The 21,532-nt window shown below is 49.8% G+C and overlaps 1 protein-coding gene across 2 annotated transcripts in view; it reads left to right on the top strand.

The window, feature by feature from the left end:
• The window catches only part of TTBK1 (tau tubulin kinase 1), a 156,725-nt gene that overhangs the window by 63,513 nt on the left and 71,680 nt on the right, over positions 1 to 21,532 (top strand). The window contains exons 4-6 of one of the 2 annotated variants that reach the window (XM_073339826.1): positions 8,701 to 8,774; positions 15,590 to 15,730; positions 17,782 to 17,922. In XM_073339826.1, the coding sequence (XP_073195927.1) occupies positions 8,701 to 8,774; positions 15,590 to 15,730; positions 17,782 to 17,922 (356 nt within the window). The remainder of the gene's footprint in view (positions 1 to 8,700; positions 8,775 to 15,589; positions 15,731 to 17,781; positions 17,923 to 21,532) is intronic. The other variant, XM_073339827.1, reaches the window with a different exon arrangement.

The raw sequence follows: 21,532 nt of genomic DNA, 5'->3' as shown, positions 1-21,532 counted from the left end.
TTAGGACGGAAGAACCCAATGCACAGCTACAGACTAGGGACCGAATGGCTAGGCAGCAGTTCTGCGGAAAAGGACCTAGGGGTGACAGTGGACGAGAAGCTGGATATGAGTCAGCAGTGTGCCCTTGTTGCCAAGAAGGCCAATGGCATTTTGGGATGTATAAGTAGGGGCGTAGCGAGCAGATCGAGGGACGTGATCGTTCCCCTCTATTCGACATTGGTGAGGCCTCATCTGGAGTACTGTGTCCAGTTTTGGGCCCCACACTTCAAGAAGGATGTGGATAAATTGGAGAGAGTCCAGCGAAGGGCAACAAAAATGATTAGGGGACTGGAACACATGACTTATGAGGAGAGGCTGAGGGAGCTGGGATTGTTTAGCCTGCAGAAGAGAAGAATGAGGGGGGATTTGATAGCTGCTTTCAACTACCTGAAAGGGGGTTCCAAAGAGGATGGCTCTAGACTGTTCTCAATGGTAGCAGATGACAGAACGAGGAGTAATGGTCTCAAGTTGCAGTGGGGGAGGTTTAGATTGGATATTAGGAAAAACTTTTTCACTAAGAGGGTGGTGAAACACTGGAATGCGTTGCCTAGGGAGGTGGTAGAATCTCCTTCCCTAGAGGTTTTTAAGGTCAGGCTTGACAAAGCCCTGGCTGGGATGATTTAACTGGGAATTGGTCCTGCTTCGAGCAGGGGGTTGGACTAGATGACCTTCTGGGGTCCCTTCCAACCCTGATATTCTATGATTCTATGATTCTATGATTTTTCTTGCTGGCTTTGAGCTTATCTTTGTGGGGTTTTTGCACATATTCTTTAGCTACAATTACTGTTCCTCCAGGGTCGTCCATGGGTCTTATTCTTTAAAGCTCCAGTGACATTCAAGAGACCTTTTCTGTGTCCTGCCAATAATTCTTTTCCATAGATATCCAAATTACGCCCCCATTTCTCTTACGTTACGGAATTTTTCTTAGGAGAGAACATGTTTTTTTCCTTCTTATTTTTTTAAAATGTTGCTCCACTTACTGGAGTTCCTTTTTTCCACCCAGTCCCAGTTTCCTGTCACTTTTCTGGGGAGTCCAAAGGGTCTGCCGTTGGATTTAATCCAACCCTCCAGTGGGGTACTGGCTTCCTCATACTTTTAACGCTTTCAGTTCCACTTCCCTTATTGTGAGGGTTTCTGCCTAACATTAAGGGGTGTATTACCAGACGCGGAGATCCCAGTGATACTCATCACTGAAGGTATTTTACCTGCTTTAGACAAGAGGGTCCTGGGTTCTGGCACCAAAATGTTGGGATTCCCTCACACCTTTTCCACTCAGCTTATCCAGAGTGCCTTGTCCAGTTCTGGGAGAACATTTTCTGCAGTTCTCTGGAATCCAAAAACTCGGTTGGAATTGAGACTCGTCACTGAGGTTTCTGTATTGAATTTCATGAAGCTACATGGGATGTGATCAGGTGGGGCATGGTGAATTAGGGTGCATCACAACTCCAAAGTACATCACTGTAAATCAGAGGATAGGTCTATTCTAAACAGACTAACACATGCGCATCACATTCTACATTGTATCGCACGCTTGATGAGTGGCTTATTGATTTTGTGACCCAATCCCTGTATAGATCATGAACTATCCCTATGCTACAGTATGTACTGGTAAGCAAAGGTGCATCTGGGAGTTTATCACACATGACCTTGTTTATCATTTATCTACTAGATACGTATTAGTTACAAGACCACTTGTGAATTCATGCTTTGTGCACTGTTAATCTCTGTTTTCTTACTTCTGTTTTCTTTCGTTGTTCATGAAAGGCCTACAGATAGGATATGTCTACGCAGCAAAAAAACCACACAGCTGGCCCATGCCAGCTGGTTTGGGCTGCTGGACTATTTTCATTGCTGTGTAGACTCCTGGGCTCTGGGACCCTCCCACCTCTCAAGGTCCTGGGTTCCAGCTCATGCCTCTGAGGGTGACCCCCCTTATACATTAAAAAGGGGGGTGTTAATTTAATTTAATGGGGGCTCAGGGCTATCAGCTCTAACCACGGGGCTACGGGATAGTCCGATGGGGGGCTCCTCATAAAGTGTTTCACTTTGGATAAATAATTAGCGAGACACTGGAGCAGGGAGACTGGGCCCTGGGGCTCCCACCTCACAGGTGCCTGGCCTAGCCCTACCAGCCTAAAGAGTAATTCCCTCACTCGCGCTCTCCCCACACACACTCAGCCCAGCCCAGCCTAGCCCATCCTCTGTGTGCTCAGAGATTATGTTTTCTGCTACAAAGGCATGATTTGCAAACTGAAAACAAACCACTGTTCAGGAGCTTTGGGAGACAGCACCCCAGTCTTCTCTCTCTACCTTGGTCACACATATTAGGCCTCATTCCTCACAGTGTAATCAGGGTCACCCGCCTCCTCCACCTTTCAGGTTCACCCCTTTCCCTGCTGTTCTCACAGCCTGTTGGGGCACATTAACCCTCAGTGTCTAAAATCAGCTCATCTACGTGTCAGAAAGCTCCCAGGGGTGCATGTTCAGTGAGCAAGATAGTGGCCACTGTGGTTATGCCTATACAGCAACTAGACATCACAGCTGGCCCGTGGCAACTGACCCGAGCTCGTAGGGCTCGGGCTGTAGGGCTCTTTCATTGCTGTGTAGACTTCTGGGCATGACATGGAGCTGAAAGCTTGCAACCCCAAAGTAACCACTTTGCGACCCCCGGAGGGGTCAGACCCCCCAGTTTGAGAACCCCTGCGTGAGTGTGTCTGCAGCAACGTTGTATGTGAAGTTATAAGATTCCCCTGCATGGTGTTATAAATTCATGTTCCAGCCCTGCCCAAAGAGAGGTTGGCATACAGGTCTGTCCTAAACAAAGGAAGGTGTGTTCTGCTTAATTGGCATTTAAGCAGTAAACAGAGTCTCAAGCAGGAAGTAAAGACAAAGGAAGTTCCAACAGGTGACAAGAACCCAGCAGGGAACATCCTTCCACATAGACTCTTTTCCTGGTTCTCAGGAAATGTTTTTCAGGAGAAGGACTGAAACTATAAAAAGGAGAGACAAACAACCCAAGACACCCCTCTCTCTCTCCCTGCCCATCGCATTCACAGCACTTGAAGAGACAAAGGAAGCAGCCATTGGACTCAGGGAGGGGTCTGGCCTAAAGAATCTAATGTAATTTGTCAAGTTAGGGATCAGTAAACGTTTTATCTTTATTTTTGGCCTTTATGCCTCATTACTTGTGCTCATTTCATATCTCTCTCTTTGTAGCTAATAAATTTGTTTCCTTGTTTTATCTAATCCAGTGTGTTCAAGTTAAAGTGTCTGGGTAACTCTGTTTGGGGTAGCAAGTTGTTACCATATTATTCCTTTAAAGGAAAAACAGATTTAGTCCATACTGTCCTGGAGAGGGCTGGGCAGAACAGGACATATGCTCCTGAGGGGAAATCTGGGACTGGGAGTGTTTGGGGTCATTTTTAAGGCTAGTAAGAGCCAAGGTGTGGCTGGCTGGCTGCAGCACACAGAGACCTAGCTGGGAGTGACTTACAGGTTGGAGGCTATTTGTGAGCAGCGAGGCATTGTAAAGGGTACCCCAGGTCACAGGGCAGGGTTGACACAGCTACTCATCAGTCTGGATCGTACCTCAGTATGGCACAGGCATGCATATTGCTTTACAGGACCAGGCTTCTGCCTGGCGAATATTAGTCGGTGTCAGACACAGATGGCAATTAGCCATGCGTAGGGAAGGGCATGGAGAAGTCCAGAGTCACCTCTTGTGCTCCCCTTGCTAGTTCCTTTCCCCCCATGTGCACAGAGCCTGGCTCTGGGGAGTGGGTCAGGGTGAGTTCCCTGCCCCTGGATCAGGGAATGGTCACAGTGATGCTGCCCTCCAGAGTTTGCAGTGGGCACGTATAATGAAGGAAAGGAGGGAGCAGAGTTTTCTTTTTCTCATTTGGCAGGAAGGCCCCTGTGATTACGAGAGAAGTTGTCTTTTCTCATTTCCTGAGCCTTTGCACCTGCTTTGGAATGCTGGCAGAGGGAGACATGGCTGCTCGGTGTCATGAGACTTGGGTGTCACTTTCCAGAGCAGATGGGACACTTATAAAATAGCAGCATTTGTTATGGAAGGTTACAATACTGAGTCCCTTGGAGCGTTCCTGCAGGGGCAGAGTTAAGGTTGTTTGAGGGGTGTTGTGTGAGAAGCATTACCCTTAACTCTGTTTCCTGACTTTTTTAAGTGTCTGGGATTTGTTGTTGTAACGTTAATGCTCTGTTTAGGGTTTGCACATGGCTCGAGGAACTGGGACTCTCGTCCATGTGTCTTGAGTACCTGTGGCTTAATCTGACCCTGGTGGCAGCAATCTTCACTTCACTTTAGCTATGTGCCATGTGTAAACCCAATGGATTTATCCCCTTTGCCCTTCTCTATGCTCCTGCGGGGAGGAGCTGCTGCAAACTGTTGGATCAAGCACTATGCTGTATGCTGAGCCGTTGCTGGGTGGGGCCCTGCTGCAGTGGAGACAGTCACTTTAAGAAGATCCCTTTGTAAAATGTTGCTCTGTCATCCTTTGTGCAGTGATAAGGAAAGCATCTGACCCTCCCTGGGACTGCGGCTCAGGGATTCTGAGGGGTGTGTTGCTCAGGGCTCCGGGCTTGCTCTGTAGGAAGAGGTGGGATGGCTGTGCAGCGAGAGCCGGGGGCAGGAGCCTACATGTCTGTGCATGCCATGTGCTGCGTTCCCTGTCTGCTAGTTCTACCGCAGAGCTGCTGTTCTGCTGCAGACTGCAGCTGTGTGAAGCTGGGAGCCATGTGCGCTCCTCCTCGACCTCACTCTGCAGGACGCCTGCTCCCATATTTACAAGCTCCTGGAGTTCACTGTGGCATTTCCCCGTCCATTCCTTTGGCTCAGTTTAACAATCTCATTACGTAGGCCTCTGATCAGTTTTACTCTGCAGTGCAGGGATCTGCTGAATATTGAACAGTTGTGTGAGGTGCCGACTGTCTGTCATAGCCATGCTGTGGTCTGATTGCATCATGATCGAATCACAGCAGGCACCGCGTGGTGGTGCATTGCCTGTTTCCTGCTCACTGCAGGGGGAGGCAGAGGTGGGGATGTCCTGACACAGGAGGGCCCTTCCACGGTTTGCCCATTTGTTCCCAGATAGCTGTCCCATAGCTATTTGCAATGCCGTGCCCTGGCATACCTGTGTTGCTTTCATTAGTGCAGACTGCTGCAGCCTTGGCTCCATGTAATTCCGGTCTCATCTCCTTGCAGAGGCTTTTCGTGTGGCCGAATAAATCTGTGTCCTCGTCAAGCGTGTGCTGTATGTCCCTAGTGTCGAAGCGGGTGGGCGAGGGATGGAAGGAAGGGGATTCAGAATGAGCCGCACTGACTCGCTCCGTTTACCGCTGTCTGCCATGGTCTGCGGGGGAGTTAGCAGGTACCTCCTCTACCAGGAAAATGGCTCAGGGGCAGCCCCGTGGCAGACGCTCTCTGACAAAACAAAGGCACCTGCTAACTTTCTGGGGCCTTCTTCGCTTCTGCTCTAAAATGTGTTTGGCTCCTCTCCTGCTCTGATCTCCAGGGTGGGGTCTTTCTCCCCAGCCTCAGAGGAGAGCATGACAGTCTCCCTGGGTGGACATCATCTTCCTGGCCATGGAGAGAGAAGATCCTGCGGTCCCCAACTAAGTTCCCTCTAAGCTGTGCGGCCGTGCAGCAGGCTATTAAGGGCCGTGCAGATGGGGAGAGGTGCCCTTCCCCCAGCCTCGGAGCCGCCGCGGCCAGGATGAGGCGCTTCTCCCCGGGCTGCTGCAGCAAGAGAGAGCTGAGGGGAGTCCTTTTTCCCTGCCGCAGCCCCGGGGCAGCCTGCACCCCAAACCCCTCAGCCCCAGCCCCACCCGAGAGCCTGCACCCCCAGCCAGAGCCCTCATCGCCCCACACCCCAACCCTCTGCCCCATCCCTGAACTCCAAACCCCTCATACCTTGCCCCACCCCAGAGCCCACACCCCCAGCCGGAGCCCGCACCCCCCCACACCCCAATCCTCTGCACCACCGCTGAACCTCCTCTGCACCACAAACCCCTCATCCCTGGCCCCACCCCAGAACCTGCACCCCCAGCCAGAGCCCTCACCCCCCCCACCCTCTGGCCCTGAGCTCCCTCCCCCACCCCAAACCCCTCATCCCTGGCCCCACCCCAGAACCTGCACCCCCAGCCAGAGCCCTCACCCCCCCCCACCCTCTGGCCCTGAGCCCCCTCCCCCACCCCAAACCCCTCATCCCTGGCCCCACCCCAGAGCCTGCACCCCCAGCCAGAGCCCTCACCCCCCCCACCCTCTGGCCCTGAGCCCCCTCCCCCACCCCAAACCCCTCATCCCTGGCCCCACCCAGAGCCTGCACCCCCAGCCAGAGCCCTCACCCCCCCCCGGCCCTGAGCCCCCTCCCCCACCCCAAACCCCTCATCCCTGGCCCCACCCCAGAGCCTGCACCCCCAGCCAGAGCCCTCACCCCCCCACCCCAATCCTCTGCCCCAGCCCTGAACCTCCTCATGCACCCCAAACCCCTTGGCCCCACCCCCACCACACATCAGCTCCATATTGATGCACATAACAGAAATTCATTCCACATATGGATCTAAAAAATTAGAGGGAACGTTGGTCCCCACCAGGGTTGTATTCGTGCTGCTCTGGAATTCCGATAGTCTGAGGGGCGGCCTAGTTGCCCCACATCCCAAGCCATGCCTCCTGTAGCCCTTGCTCCCACCAAGCACACAGCACACTGCCTGGCGCCACGCCTTTCCTAGGGGCTTCTCCTTTACAGAAACCAGTCTGTCTATCTGGCGCCTGCTGGAGTTGAAAAGTGAGAAGATAATAAGATAGAAAATATCATATTGCCTCTATATAAATCCATGGTACGCCTACACCTGGAACATTGCGTGCAAATGTGGTTACCCCATCTCAAAAAAGATCTATTGAAATTGGAAAAGGTTCAGGAAAGGGCAACAAAAATTATTAGGGGTATGGAACGGCTGCCGTAGGAGGAGAGATTAATAAGACTGGGACTTTTCAGCTTGGAAAAGAGACAGCTAAGGGGGGGGGGGTAGGATAGAGGTCTATAAAATCATGACTGGTGTGGAGAAAGTAAATGAGGAAGTGTTATTTACTCCTTCTCATAACACAAGAACAAGGGGTCACCAAATGACATTAATAGGCAGCAGGTTTAAAACAAACAAAAGGAAGTATTTCTGCACACAACGTACAGTCAGTCTGTGGAACTCTTTGCCAGAGGATGTTGTGAAGGCCAAGACTATAACAGGGTTCAAAAAAGAACTAGATAAATTCATGGGGGATAGGTCCATCAATGACTATTAGCCAGGATGGGCAGGGATGGTGTCCCTAACCTTTGTTTGCCAGACGCTGGGATTGGACAACAGGGATGGATCACTCAATGATTCCCTGTTCTGTTCATTCCCTCTGGAGCACCTGCCATTGGCCTCTGTTGGAATACAGGATACTGGGCTAGATGGACCTTTGTTCTGACCCAGTATGGCCAGTCTTATGTTCTTATAAGAACCCATGGGAAAAAAACCTAAGGGTATGTCTACACTCTAATTAAAAACCCGCAGCTGCCCTATACCAGCTGTCTCGGGCTTGAGGGGCTCTGGCTAAGGGGCTGTTTAGCTGCAGTGTAGACCTTCGGGCTTGGCCTGAGCTCTGGGACCCTCCCTTCTCACAGGAAATTATAAACCAATCAGCCTAACTTCAGTACCTGGAATGATACTGGAACACGTTATTAAGCAGTTTGTAAGCACCTGGAGGATAATAGGGCTATAAGGAATAGCCAGCATGGATTTATAAAAAACAAATCATGCCAAACCAATCGGATTTCCTTCTTTGACAGGGTTAGTGGATGGGGGGAAGCACTATCTTGATTTTAATAAGGCTTTTGACACAGCCCCACTTGACATTCTCATAAGCAAACTAGGGAAATCTGGTCTAGACGAAATTACTATTAGGTGGATGCACAACTGGTTGAACTTGAAAGACCATACTCAACAAGTGATTATCAATGGTTCGCTGTCAAACTAGAAGGGTGTATGGTGGATCCCGCAGAAGTCAGGAGTCAGCTGGGAGGGTGTGATGGGGTAGTCTCCCCTTAAGGGTAATAGAGCCTAATGGTCAGCCCACCCCATCAGGTGGCCTGGCCCTTTAAAAGTTTGAAAAGTCCAGTAGTTGGACTGAGCCCAAGATGACAGATGTCCCTGGGTGTATCTGAGTAAGCGCCTCCTTATGGTTACGGGACAAAGGGCCATGGGGTTGGGTGTGTGGCTAGCAGCTTTGGCCTTGAAGATTTAATTTGGAGTATTTACTATTCTAATTCTAGCTATCGTCATTGTTAGACCAATGTCCTGTTCCTATATGACTCCTGCTGAGCTCTTGGCTTCAGTGGTATCCAGTGGCTGTGAGTTGCAGAGGCCAAGTACATGGGATGGGAAATTTGAGACTCTTCAGTTTCATTGATTGGCCCTATCAACCTTCCCTAATATCATTCCTTCTTCTTACTATGTAAACCTCTATTGGGTTTACATTTATTCCTCTTGTAAGATAAACGGTCCAGTCTTTTCAGGCTGACTAGATGTTGGCTGTGAAGCTCTTTCTCTGCAGAAGCTGGGTCTGGTTTCTTATATTATATTCTGTGTGTTTGTATTTCCCTGCAGGGAAAGACCATGTTTGCAGATTTATCGGCTGTGGAAGGAATGAGAAATTTAATTACGTGGTCATGCAGCTTCAGGTGAGTTCTTCTGTTCCTTGTCTCAGAGACACCTGGGCTTTGCCGTTGTTCCCAGTCAGCAGGAGAGTGAGGATGAGAGTTGGGGTGGAGGTTGGCTGGATGAGGGAGGGGGATCTTTTGTTGCCTTTCAGATCCCTGCGTGGCTCAGCATGAGACTCTCCCCTTCTGTATAGTCAGCACCTCCAAGAGCCTACAGAGCTATTGGGGCTCTGTGTAGGGCCCATAACAAAAGCAGCTGTCCCCCACAACAGGCCTTTGCAGGTGAAGAGATGAAATCACTGGCTGGGATTGCTGCAAGGGGAGAGACAGCTGATGGAAGGACTCCTGTGGGAGGGGAATAACCTCTAGTGAATGGAGATTTAAAGCAACACCTTCATCTTGGTAGTGAGCCTGTTTCAAACAAACAGTGAGTTAAAAGCAGATTTATATTTGATGCCTGCCCCAGAGTGTCTCTTGGCCAGTGTTGGGGGTTTTACTATCACATTTGCCTGTCGATTATTATTTATTGAATTGTTTGTGTGACAGTAGCACCCAGAAGCGCTGACTGTCCTCAGGGCTCCATTGCGCCTGGCGCTGTATAGCCATAAAATAAAAGACCCTCTCTGCTCAAGAGAGTTTACAACCAAACCAGGCATGATGTGACAGATGGGTGCAGAACACTGTGAAGGGAAGGTGAGGGTGACGGTAACAAGTAATAGGAAGTCAAAGTCTCATAGAATCATAGAATCGTAGAATATCAGGGTTGGAAGGGACCTCAGGAGGTCATCTAGTCCAACCCCCTGCTCAAAAGCAGGACCAATCCCCAATTAAATCATCCCAGCCAGGGCTTTGTCAAGCCTGACCTTAAAAACTTCTAAGGAAGGAGATTCCACCACCTCCCTAGGCAACGCATTCCAGTGTTTCACCACCCTCCTAGTGAAAAAGTTTTTCCTAATATCCAATCTAAACCTCCCCCACTGCAACTTGAGACCATTACTCCTTGTCCTGTCCTCCTCTACCACTGAGAATAGTCTAGAACCATCCTCTCTGGAACCACCTCTCAGGTAGTTGAAAGCAGCTATCAAATCCCCCCTCATTCTTCTCTTCTGCAGACTAAACAATCCCAGTTCCCTCAGCCTCTCCTCATAACTCATGTGTTCCAGACCCCTAATCATTTTTGTTGCCCTTCGCTGGACTCTTTCCAATTTATCCACATCCTTCTTGTAGTGTGGGGCCCAAAACTGGACACAGTACTCCAGATGAGGCCTCACCAATGTCGAATAGAGGGGAACGATCACGTCCCTCGATCTGCTCGCTATGCCCCTACTTATACTCATCTACTAGCCAAGGGTACAGTTTCTCTCATTCACTCATATTATTTAATTTAAATTAAATGATCTTTATATTATCTTTAAATTAAATAATAAAAGTGAATGAGAGAAACGGGTAGATCACTAACCGAGCACTGCCTAGCCAGTAACGTTTGACAGCTTTTCAGTGGGCATTGCAGCAGAGGTGGGTGAAGAAGGGAACTGAAGGGTTAGAGGAAGAGGCTGTGTGAATTAATTAAGGGAGGGTGTTCCATGCGTAGGGGGCAGCATGGAAGAGGTGCCAACGTACTTGGGGGTGGGGAAGCAGAGAAGCAAGTGATGGTGGCTGCCCTGGTTTATAGAGCAAAGAGGCTGCTGAGATGTGCCATATACCAAGTACTGTCAAATACCCAGAGCAAGCAAGTTTTGGCAGATAGAAAAGTAGCGTTTCCACCAGGGATCTTATGTGGCATAGGTAAAGATAATAGGTAAATGCTATTCAGAGAGAATTTGTGACTTATTTGTTATCTTGACCATGCCCCTTCAAAATAAACTTCTCATTCTTTTAAAGTGTACTTCTTACCTGAGGGCTTGTCCCCTGTGTCTTCCTCTTGGTGCCGGATGCAGTCGGCACCTCTTCTGTCTAGGGGAATCTTGCATCACTCAGAATGCAGTGGGTGCAAGGCCTTTTCAAAAGGACAGTGAAATCCATGGAGGCCAGGCTGAAAATGTGCCTCCTTGGCTGCTCCATGGGCCCCATTGGACCCTCCTGGAACAGCCGTCAACAGGTTCTGAAGAGTGGGCCTAAAAAACCAGCACCTTCTAACTTTCCTTGTCTGTTCCTGCGGACCTCCAAAGTCGTTCCTGCTGCTTTTAGTAGTAGCAATTTTAACCTTCTAACCCGTGCTAGCCCTGCAGAGCCAACACAGCTGTACATGAGTAACTGCGGCCTGAGAGCCTCTACAGAATTCTCTTAAGATGTAATTGCAAGACCCAATTCTGCCCCACTTCCACCTGTACAAGCCCCCAAAGACAATGGGACATGGAGTAACTTTTAATCCCAGAAGTTTCTCCATTGCTTGTCAAAATCAACTCTCATGGGGCTGCTCCAGAGCTGCCGTCTCACTGCCTCTCCTGGGACGCTCTGCAGGACCCCCAATTCCCTGGCACTGCAGGGGACTTTCTCGTTAGACCAGCAATACTCAGGCTCTCCTTCTGACTGTTGCTACTTTGGAGCGATGCTCCTTGCAGCTGCTTCTCGACCAGTTCAGTGTTGCTGATATAATCAGGGCACTTCAGTTTCACTGCTGCCTCCCAGACTTTTGCAGAGCTGCTCCTGTTTCGTAGCTTCCTTTGAGGCCATCCTGGACCACCATGGCTTTCCATGCCCCTGGGTAGCTTTATTGACCTGAGACCATGCCTTTGTCTCCCTCACCTGCCATGGGAAGATTGTGGGTCAACAAGGCAGCCTTCGAAGTGTGCAGTTTTTTTGGCTTTTTCTTAAAAAGATCCCCCATGATTCCAGTAGTATAAAATGAGGACACGAGAGGCCCCAGAAACAACATTCTGGTAACAGGACAGCTCTGGCTGCACTCCACAAAGCCAGAACATTCGGAGTGGATAAAAAAGCTGTGCTCCCTGTTCTTAACTCACACAGACCGAGAAAAAGAAAAGGCTAGAGAGCCAGGTGCAGCCAAACCCTTAATGCTTCCTTAGTGACTTGGTTCTGGGAGGGGCATGGATGGAGACCCAGGGTGTTTCATTGGGTTTGGGTGTGATCTGTAGGGAGCCTGTAGGCACAAGTCCCCAGGAAGCACCTGCAATCCTTTCTAGCCCCATTCCTTCGTGAACTTGGCTTGACTCATCCTTTCTATGTCCGTGACATTTCATATGTTTCTGAGGGGTAGAGATAACAGGGTTCTATAATACAGTGTTATCAACACACCACAAATAATTCCTGTGTTTATCGTAGGTCCTCCGAACGTTTTCAGTAACACAGTTTGGCCTTCTGCCAAAGGAATTCTTTTCCTAGGTGCTTTTGATTAGTTGATAGCCTTCCCTGATGCTGAAGATTACCTGGAGAGTGCTTTATCAAAAGGATTACACATCTCAAAATCCACTTTTTGTTGGACCGTCAAAAAAGGCATAGGCAGAGTTCAGAAGACAAGGATAAATAGAACCCTGTGATTTGGATACATAGTCCATCCTTAGCTTTCATTAAATTGTCTTTAAAGCTATTCATGAGGATTAGAACAGGGCCCCTGAATGACCTGTGGTTTTATATCTGTAAAAAAGCTCACATAATGACAGTATGTAACAGGAGAGGAAGCAGCTACAAAAGGTTCTGAGAGGGAAATTTCATACTTAAGGTAGCATTCCCAGAGAAAAAATACATGTTGAAGGTGATATGTATGCCCCTAAACTCTACCTTAGCCAGCAAGTGAGAGGATGTAACTTTCCAGATAGCAATTGTATCTGCCCCAAATCAAAACAGCAACAAGTAGTCAGTTGCACCTAGTATATTTCAACTCCTAAAAGCAGGGTTTACTTTATTAGGCAGTTTACCTTGCAATCTTTAGTCTCCTTCGGTCTTTTTCAAGTACAGCGTCTACTCCCAATCCACTCCTGGCCTAGCACTTGCAGAGAACTCTATCTATGTCGGCGCTGACTCAGGTAGTGTAAAGAGAAAAAGGAATGAGACAACGTCAGCCATTAGGGCTCAAATGGAAAGGTAAAAGAGAGCAGGTGGCCCAAAGGAGCGTGGCTGCAGTTCAGATCTGCACCCCTTCCTGGCTCCTAGAGCCTGGAGGAGGTTTTGGCTGGGGAGCTGTGCTCCTGTAGAGCCCCTGCCTTGTGGTGCACTCATTGCTATTTGAATTTTTGCTGTGGGAGCCCTGAGAAGGAAAGAAGCTGTGTGTTTGCTAGGGGGCACTCGTGGACTGCCAGGACTGCCACAGTGAGGAGACGCAATCAGCTGACAGAGTTGCCAGCTCTTGGGATTTGATCAAGTCACACAGTAGCTGCTCTTCTTTTAAAGCTGCCCCTGATTTTTTCCCGCTGACTTCTTGTGAATCGCTGCCCCTGTTGAAAACGGACACTGGTCTCATTACGGCCCGTGGGACTGAAGTTAGGGCATGCTCTGAGTCAAAATAGCTGCCACAGCCCTGTGCAGTTTGCAGGTGGAAGTGATGCAGCCCCTAGTAAAGATGGCCACTATTTTCCATAGATTCAGTGGGATTGAAGCCAGCCTTCCCTTTGGGAAGATGGCCAACTCCTGAATTCTGGTTAGGAAATGGTGAAGAGTCAGGAGAATATGGCATGCAGGAGGGAGACTTCGGGGGTGGAAGGGATCTTGGGAGGAGACAGAAGGCTGTGTGGAGGTTAGAGGGAGAGTGGGGCCATAAAGAGGAAGATTGGGTGTAAGTGGGGGAATGATAAAGGTGCAGAGGAGTGTGGGGCAGAGCAGGAGAATGTAAGGGGTAGAAGCTATAGGGGCGGGTAAATGAAGAGGGTTGGGGGGGATAGGATGTTGTGGGGGAGGATATGAGTGAGGCAGGACACTGGATGGAGCAGGGAAGGTGGCTGGGTGGGGGATAGGATGGCAGCTCCCTTAACCCAGGGGATATGAGAGTAGAAGGGCAGTCATTTGAGTGTGCAGTGAGGGTGAATTGTGAACCTGAAATGATCACGCACAAACTGGGAATGGTGGCCTGTCCTGACAGCACTGAGAGCATGGCGTGCTTCCTTCTTGTTTGAAAACCTCATGACTTTTAAGCCCATCTTATGGTTTTTATATTTTATTTTTTTTTATCCTTTGGGGTCTGACTCGTGATTTTTAACCACTCGGGGCTGGATTTGCTTGTTGTTTTGTTTTTTTTTTTTTTTTTTTAAATCAAGGCAAAGGTTAGAAATGTGGGTGATAAATGCTGAGATATAGCCAGGAATCGTACACCTAATCTCTGAGGGAAAACGATCCAGAACGCAGGTAACAGGCAAAGCTGCGAAGCTGGTGGGTGGGCGCTTGCATTGCATTATGGCAGGGAAAGGGTACTGGTGAGTTTAGGTTCCGTGTGCAAAGGACCAGGTCACAGAACAGAAAGAGGCAAAACCAAACACCAACCATGCAGCCTGGCAGCACATTCCTGAAACTGGCAATGCCAACAAGCCGGGCTGCAATGTCTGCTCCACACGGCAGCACCAGCAGGGTTAACACCAGTTAGTCCTCCATGTGGGGGAATGTCCCCTGTGTGGACAGGCATGCTGAGGGGTGACTAGACTGTGGGGTGGAATTTCTGGCCAGAAGGGACCATTCTGGTCAGCTAGTCTGGACACGGGCAGGGGCCATAGTTTGCTGCAAAGAGTGGTATGGAGGCAGATCTGCAGCTTGCCATGTCTGTGCTGGGATTTTACAGTGCATTAGTGATTCCATCTGAAAACAGCTGTTTCTCCTAGTTTGGACGTGGTCATGGAGTGAAGGTGGGGGAAGCAGTTCAGGGGACGCAACTGTGGTGGAGTGGGGAAGTGAGGGATGTGGATGAGGAGATGGGACGGCAGTGGAGTGGACATAGATGGGTGGACATGACTTTGGTGGAGTGAAGACAACTGTTGCTGGGTGCGGAGTGAAGCGGGAGGTGAGTCTATAAGAGAAAAGGCGAGGGAATGCATGAATGAAGGCAGGGCAGAGGGAGAAGGGGCGGAGTGGGAAAGCCTGTGCGTGTGGTTTCTGGCACACAAGAAGAAAGCTCATCATTTCTGGGGGCTCATTGAGGCCTGTGACCTGGTTCTCACATGTGTGCTTACATGAATTTAATGTAGTGGTCGTAGTTCAGTATTCTGCTGAACTGATAGCCTTTACTTAGACTCTGAAATGAACTGAGGAAGAGGTTAAATTACCACTTACTCATGAGGAAAAAAATAATCTCGCCAGGAAAAATTGCACTCTAGCAACTCTGTATCTGGTCTGCTTCTTAATACAAGAGCGTTGCTATGCCTGGACTTGCATGAAAATACTTACATGAAGCTCACACCCAGAGGAGCGGGTGTCTTGCGGGGGGCTCCTAATGGAATTGGTTCCAAGAGGCGTTAACAGCCAATGGGTGCTTAGCTCATTGACCACCCTTGTGACTGGCTGACTCTCTGGCCTTTCTGTTGAGCTTCCAGCCCAGGGCTGAATAGGTTGGGACACTGAAATGGGAACCATCTGTATTCAGCACTGTATCTCGGTCTCTGTGAAGTCTGCTCTGCTACTGTCCTTCCCAGGCCTGGTGTGAAGACAGGTAAATGGGGTTCTTCGGCTTCCAGAGCTGTCAGTCTGGCACCTTTTTATCAGCAAGTAATTCACTGGAAAATGAAATCCAAGAAGTAACTCAGACCTAGGTGTGCGCACATCTCTGATTGGGTGGGGATAGGGAGGGGAGTGTGTGTGTTAAGCCTTGGTGCTGTAAAGCATTCTCTGTCTGGGTGTGGATTAAATGTAGCAAATGGTGCGTGGAGGTGTTGGGGTACACGCCGTATTAATTGTTTCAGGGCCGGAACCTTGCAGACCTCAGAAGAAGCCAGCCTCGGGGGACTTTTACGCTGAGCACAACCCTGCGATTGGGCAAGCAGATTCTAGAATCCATAGAAGCCATTCACTCTGTGGGATTCCTGCACCGGGATATCAAGCCGGTAGGTAGTTTTCAAAGAATTTGTCAACTTTAAGATTGAGTCAAGAGTCATCCCGATGGCTGGGACAGTGGGAAGTCTTGGCTGGCAGAGACTACTGTGTAGCCCCAGTCGACATGCAAGAGAGGAGTAGAGTGACGTACTCCCCAGCCACCCCTCTCTAGAAGAGGCCACTCCACTCCACAGTGGGTCTGTGGCTCTGGTGTCATGCTGCCCCCCAGTCAGGTCAGATTCTGGGGGCAGGCTGCCTCCAAGTATTATTCTGGAATCCAGCCCATCACTGCTAAGCAGCTGTTACATAGGTTCAGAAAGGTCATGTCATGCATTTGTCTTTGCTAAAGTAAACCCCCTTTCTGGAGCCATTATTTCACAAGCAGGGGTATCTGCATGTCCTGGCAAACAGACCAGAGGTGCAGGGGACCCTGTGTTGGCTTCTGGGGAGCTCTCTGTGCTGAGTGCAAGCAGAAGGCGAAAAGACAATAGCCTGGCTCCTCCGCCTAGGGAGGAGTGACGCCCCACCCAGAGTCAGGGTCAGCCCTCTTCTTAGGACTTCAGCGGGTAACACACATTCCATATCCACACTCCCTTCCCCTAACCTGAGGCCTTCTGCAGGGGCTGTCTGTTCCCTACAAGTTTCTGCTCTATAGACCACTTGCCTGAGAGTCAGAGCCTACTCCAGAACCTCCTGTAGGAGCCAAGCTGTTTCCTGTAGCTCTCCCCACCTTGACCTTGGGACTTCCTGCCAGGGCCTCTCTGCTCCTGGCTGCTTTCTCCCTAGCCGATCCATCTCAGCTGGGAGGTGTGACAGGGCCGAATTCTCAGCTGGTGTAGGTCAGTGTCCTGCCATTGACTTGCTGTGCCTGTTTACTCCAGCTGAGAATCAGACCCAGCATGGCAGAGTTATGTGCAGCATAGTGTGCTCTAGTAACTATAACATGAAGAAGAACGGCAAGCACTTTCTGCCCATAGTAACCCCAGGCTGAATGGGGATGCTCCTTGTTCACTACAGAGCTCAGGATGTGGAGTATATATATTTCCCATAGCTGCCAAAGTTTTGCTGAGATAACACGCACTCTGGTTTTATGGTTATTATCTGGATAATCCGTAGCCACTGTGACAGGGTCAGGCCAGATGGCTACAGGAGAGTGATAGAAGGCAGTTATATTAGCCCCAGATTAAGTAGGTCCCTTTTCCTTGGGTAAGGTGACAGGGAAGGTTCCAGAGCAATCAGGAACCTTCTGGAGACAATTAAGACAGACAGGCTGATTAGAACACCTGCAGCCAATCAAGAAGCTGCTAGAATCAATTAAGGCAGGCTAATCAGGGCACCTGGGTTTTAAAAAGGAGCTCAATTCAGTTTGTGGTGTGCGTGTAAGGAGCTGGGAGCAAGAGGCACTAGGAGCTGAGAGAGAACACAGACTGTTGGACTGAGGAGTACAAGCATTATCAGACACCAGGAGGAAGGTCCTATGGTGAGGATAAAGAAGGTGTTGGGAGGAGGCCGTGGGGAAGTAGCCCAGGGAGTTGTAGCTGTCACACAGCTATTCCAGGAGGCACTCTAGACAGCTGCATTTCACAGGGCCCTGGGCTGGAACCCAGAGTAGAGGGTGAGCCCGGATTCCCCTGAAACCTCCCAGCTCCTGGTCAGACACAGGAGGAGTTGACCTGGACTGGGGGTTCACAAAAACGGCCAAACTGAGGGCTACCGTGAAGCTCCTAGGCGAGCAAATCCGCTGATAAGCGCAAGACCCACCAAGGTAGAGGTGTCACACCACCTGTCTTCAAACTGAATTTTAGGTGGGGGAGCCTTGAACCCTGTTCACTGCAGGGTTGCTTCTCTACTCCTTGGGACTCACTTTGAGCCTCTGCCTTTCTCTGCCTGGGGGAACCAAACATGTTAGCAAATAAACTGGGAACTCATGGTGCTGCCTTGACATGCACTGTGTTCCTGCCTGAGGCATCTCTCGGTGGGGTGGTCGGGAGAGTACCGAGTTTTGTGTGATAATGGCTGCTGCTATCCAAACTGATTATTTTATTCTTTTCCTTTTGGCCAGTCCAACTTTGCCATGGGTCGCCTGCCTTCAACCTACAGGAAATGCTACATGTTAGACTTTGGTCTGGCCCGGCAGTACACCAACACCAACGGCGAAGTCCGGCCAGTAAGTGACACCTTTTCCAACTCTGCTTCCACTCAGGCAAGGAAAGGGGTTTTGTTGTTTTGTTTTGACATATATTGGGACTGCTTCTCAGGCTGGGTGGGGGTGGGGACGGATTGTGTTTGAGCAGGAAATGGAGGCATCTTGCTATTGTCTGAGAAATGTGGGTTTTTTCCATGCTAACGGTTTTCCACGATGTGCTTGGGCCAAGCAGGTGGGAGGCTAGAGCTGTCTGAGCTGGTGGCCTCCCTCCCCGCCCAGTAGAACAATTCCATTCATGTCTTTGTCTGGCCTAGTCTGGGGAATAGAGCTGGGCATATTCTTTAGAGTTGTTTGTTCGCACGGCAGCGGGTGTCTGAAGAGGACATTGTTCTCCCAATACACTGAGTGTAATGTGGTTCACCAAGACGCTGGGCTGTCACCCCTGCCAGGAGCGTTGTTCCTTCCCCTGCCTGGCTTTGTCTCTGTGCATATTGTCCCTTTCATATTTCTGAGTAGGGGGCTGAGGGTGGTTGCTCAGAGTCGGGGAGAGGGGAAGTAACTTGCTCTCCTCGATGTGTGTGGCATATCCAGCCCTCTTGCTTAGTAATGCATGGTTTGGGCTCAGCCATGAGTGCAGAGCAAGCTCCAGAGATGTACGTCCCACCTAGATCCCATTAAGCTTCCGGCTGAGCACTCCTGGCTTTGCCATTGAATAGGTTGCTCATTCTCCCAGGATCAGGCCTTGGCGAGCTCCAATAATCTGTTTGGCTGGCAGCCCACTGTCGCACCTTTTGGCTTCAGAGCCTCTTATATCCATACACGCTGGCAGCCACGCTGCCTCTCCACAGAACCCCAGCCTAACTCATCCTGAAAGTCCCAGGCTTTGGCCCAAAGTGCTTCTACCCTGAAGGTGGGGTGGAGCCTGCTGGGCTCAGGGCCTGAAAGCCTGAGAGCCCAAGCTGTGGTTCAGTGAGTGGCTTCCCACTGCTTTGGGCCAGTCTGGCTAAGCAGACTATGGGTAGCAGCTAGGTCCCACCGGTCACTACTGCAGAGAAGGCAGAACTGGGGCAGTTGTGGGGATGCTCCTCCCTTATCTGATACGCCCCCCCGGCTCCAACCATGTCCTGCCTGGAGGGGGGGCTCCAGCAGCCCCTATGGACTCTGCATTCAGGAGTTTCTATTAGGTGTGTGTGTCAGGTGGTGGGGAATTACCAAGTGTAGAAGTCTACACAGAGACTTCCCTCATGGTATTCGTTGTTATAGCCTGTACCAGTGCTGGTGTCGTCAGTAAAGTGTGTTAGAAAATCAAACCAAAGCAGCACAGAATAAAATCCTGTTTAGCGTAAGGGCACAGTTATGTCTGAGCCACGTCAAATTGCCAGGGAGTCACCCTTGGTATGAACACTCTGCGCTTATGCCAGCTATTAGACTGGAGCATGTTTATCATGGGTCTCTGCACCATGGTGGCTGTACTGATATTTGAGCAGGGCTGGACATTCCCTTGGTAACAAGACTATCCAGAGTTAGCACAGCGAATGTTACCAGTATTTCTGGGAAGGAGATTGATCGTCCTGCTTCAGGGCTTAAACCAATTTCTAACCATTAGAGACAAGGATGAGACCTTCCTGGGGTGAGATTATCCAGCTGTTCCTGTGGGGCTTCTTGCACCTTCCAGTTGGGTTTAAGATATCACACTGCCGCCCATCTCCATAGTATCTGGTCATCTTCCATGTAAAACCAATAGCAACAGTGAAGTCCCCAGGGGCCTCCATGGAGACTCTGGCCCTCCCCCCTTTTTGGGGTCAAAGCTGTGCTTGGATAGGGGGTTTGAGCTGGTTGGCTGATTGACTTGTTATTGTGGGGCAGTTTGGGTTGATTGCTGAGGGTGGCCACTGCCCGAGACAGAAGAGTGACTTCATGGAGCTCAGGTCTGATCCGATCTGACAACTCCTGTTCTGTTTCACTGACAACCACCATTTTTCAGATACAAGCTCTCAATTTTTCTGACCCCCTCCCCCTCAGATCACAGCACTTCAAGGGCCCCATGAGGTGGAGAAGTGTCATCTCACCCCACATGGTCTTTTCCGGCCAACCACTTGATGAGACTGACATCTGTCTGTGTGTTCCGTCCCCCTACAAAAGCTTTGGCTGTCTTCTCAAGCCAGTCATTCTACTTTGGTCCTACTCTCACCACGCACACCTCCCGTCACACCAACTCACCCAAACAGCCCTTCACCCCCACTCTCTAACTGCCCAAGTCGGCCACCGGGAAGGAAATTTGTCTTGTGAACCGAACAGCAGCAACACCACACTGGCTCTGTGGAGAGGCTGTGCCAGCAAGATGCTCTGAGCTGGAATATGACTTTAAGGCATGTCTATTCTGGGGCCTGCCTGCCTTCACTGAGACCCCATTAATCACCACAGGCAGCCCCTAACACATTCAGACAAACTGATAAGAGTTTGCATTATTCTATTATAATCCCATTGAATTCAACTGATTTTCCCCTAATCCCCCTCTGTCCAAGCTTCTTGACTGAGAGTGAGTTGGTGGTCTAGTTTCCAGGAAGGCTTCACCCTTTAGCCCCTCTCTTTTGAAGTTACGGGGTTCCTGTCTCCTTGGGGGTGCCTGCAGGGAGTTACCCAGACAGCAGCAAACACAACAAACACAGGATTGAATGGCTAAAAACATGGAGATGGAATGAAAACAAAAGACAGGGTTTGCCTAACCACGGTAGACTGACACTCCTCCTATGTGAATCAGAGATGGCGTTTTCTGCTTCAAGGAAAACAAGCAAAGGGAATATGTGCCTTGACGACTGTCCCATCTCAGGCCATTAGTGCAATAATTGGGTGTCAAAGCCAGTTCCTCAGAGTAAATTTCATAATCTAGTGCTTGAAAGTAGACTGTGCCAAACAGGATGCAGGAGGAAGCATCAGAGAGTCTGGTGCTGGGGAATGACATGAAAGGAAATGGAGACCAATATTTATTTAGTTTTTAGTATTTTATGTTCATTATATGCCCCCACCCCCCCAGCATCATGGTGGGCTGTGGAAGGGGAGTTAAATGGAAGTTTACTACGCTATTCTTTCTTTCTGTGAACGGATAGAGTCCTCAGAATGCTCACGCTGGTTAGATTGCAAACCTCCTGGGGTTCCCCTTTATCCTGAACAAAACCAAACCTTACCTAAGCTTTCCCCAGAGCTGCCTGTTTCCAGAGTCTTCCTGCAAGACATCCAATCCCTCTCCTGCTTTGGAGACTCTCCACCTTTCAGCCACCAGAGCTGGAGCTAGTGAGACCCAGGTGCTATGACTATCTGACTGCCAGGGTGAGTCAGCAGAGTAGCCCTGCATTTTCCTGCCGAGTCCTAGAACCTGCCATCCTGTCACATGCCCCTTAAACAACATCAGCACAGGTAGCTATTTTCTGCAAAATGCGTACACACTAAAGACGTACCTGAAGGGCCTTTTGCTCTTAGAGCTGGCAAAACTGATTGTAGCTCAGCTTCCGAAGGTGTGGGCCAGGAGTACAACACTCAACTTAATTTCTCAAAATGCTGGAAAGGTTGTTTTAAAGTGAGATGATTGAGAGGTAAAGAGAGAGAACCCACAGCAAGAACTACCTGGCAAAATGGCCTTTACGTTACTAAAAAAAAAAAAAGAGACTAT

This window comes from Lepidochelys kempii, chromosome 3 (assembly GCF_965140265.1).
Source record: "Lepidochelys kempii isolate rLepKem1 chromosome 3, rLepKem1.hap2, whole genome shotgun sequence".
Classification (NCBI taxonomy): Eukaryota; Metazoa; Chordata; order Testudines; family Cheloniidae; genus Lepidochelys; species Lepidochelys kempii.
The sequence above is the reverse complement of the archived record's forward strand: the minus strand, read 5'-3'. Positions and strand labels throughout refer to the sequence as shown.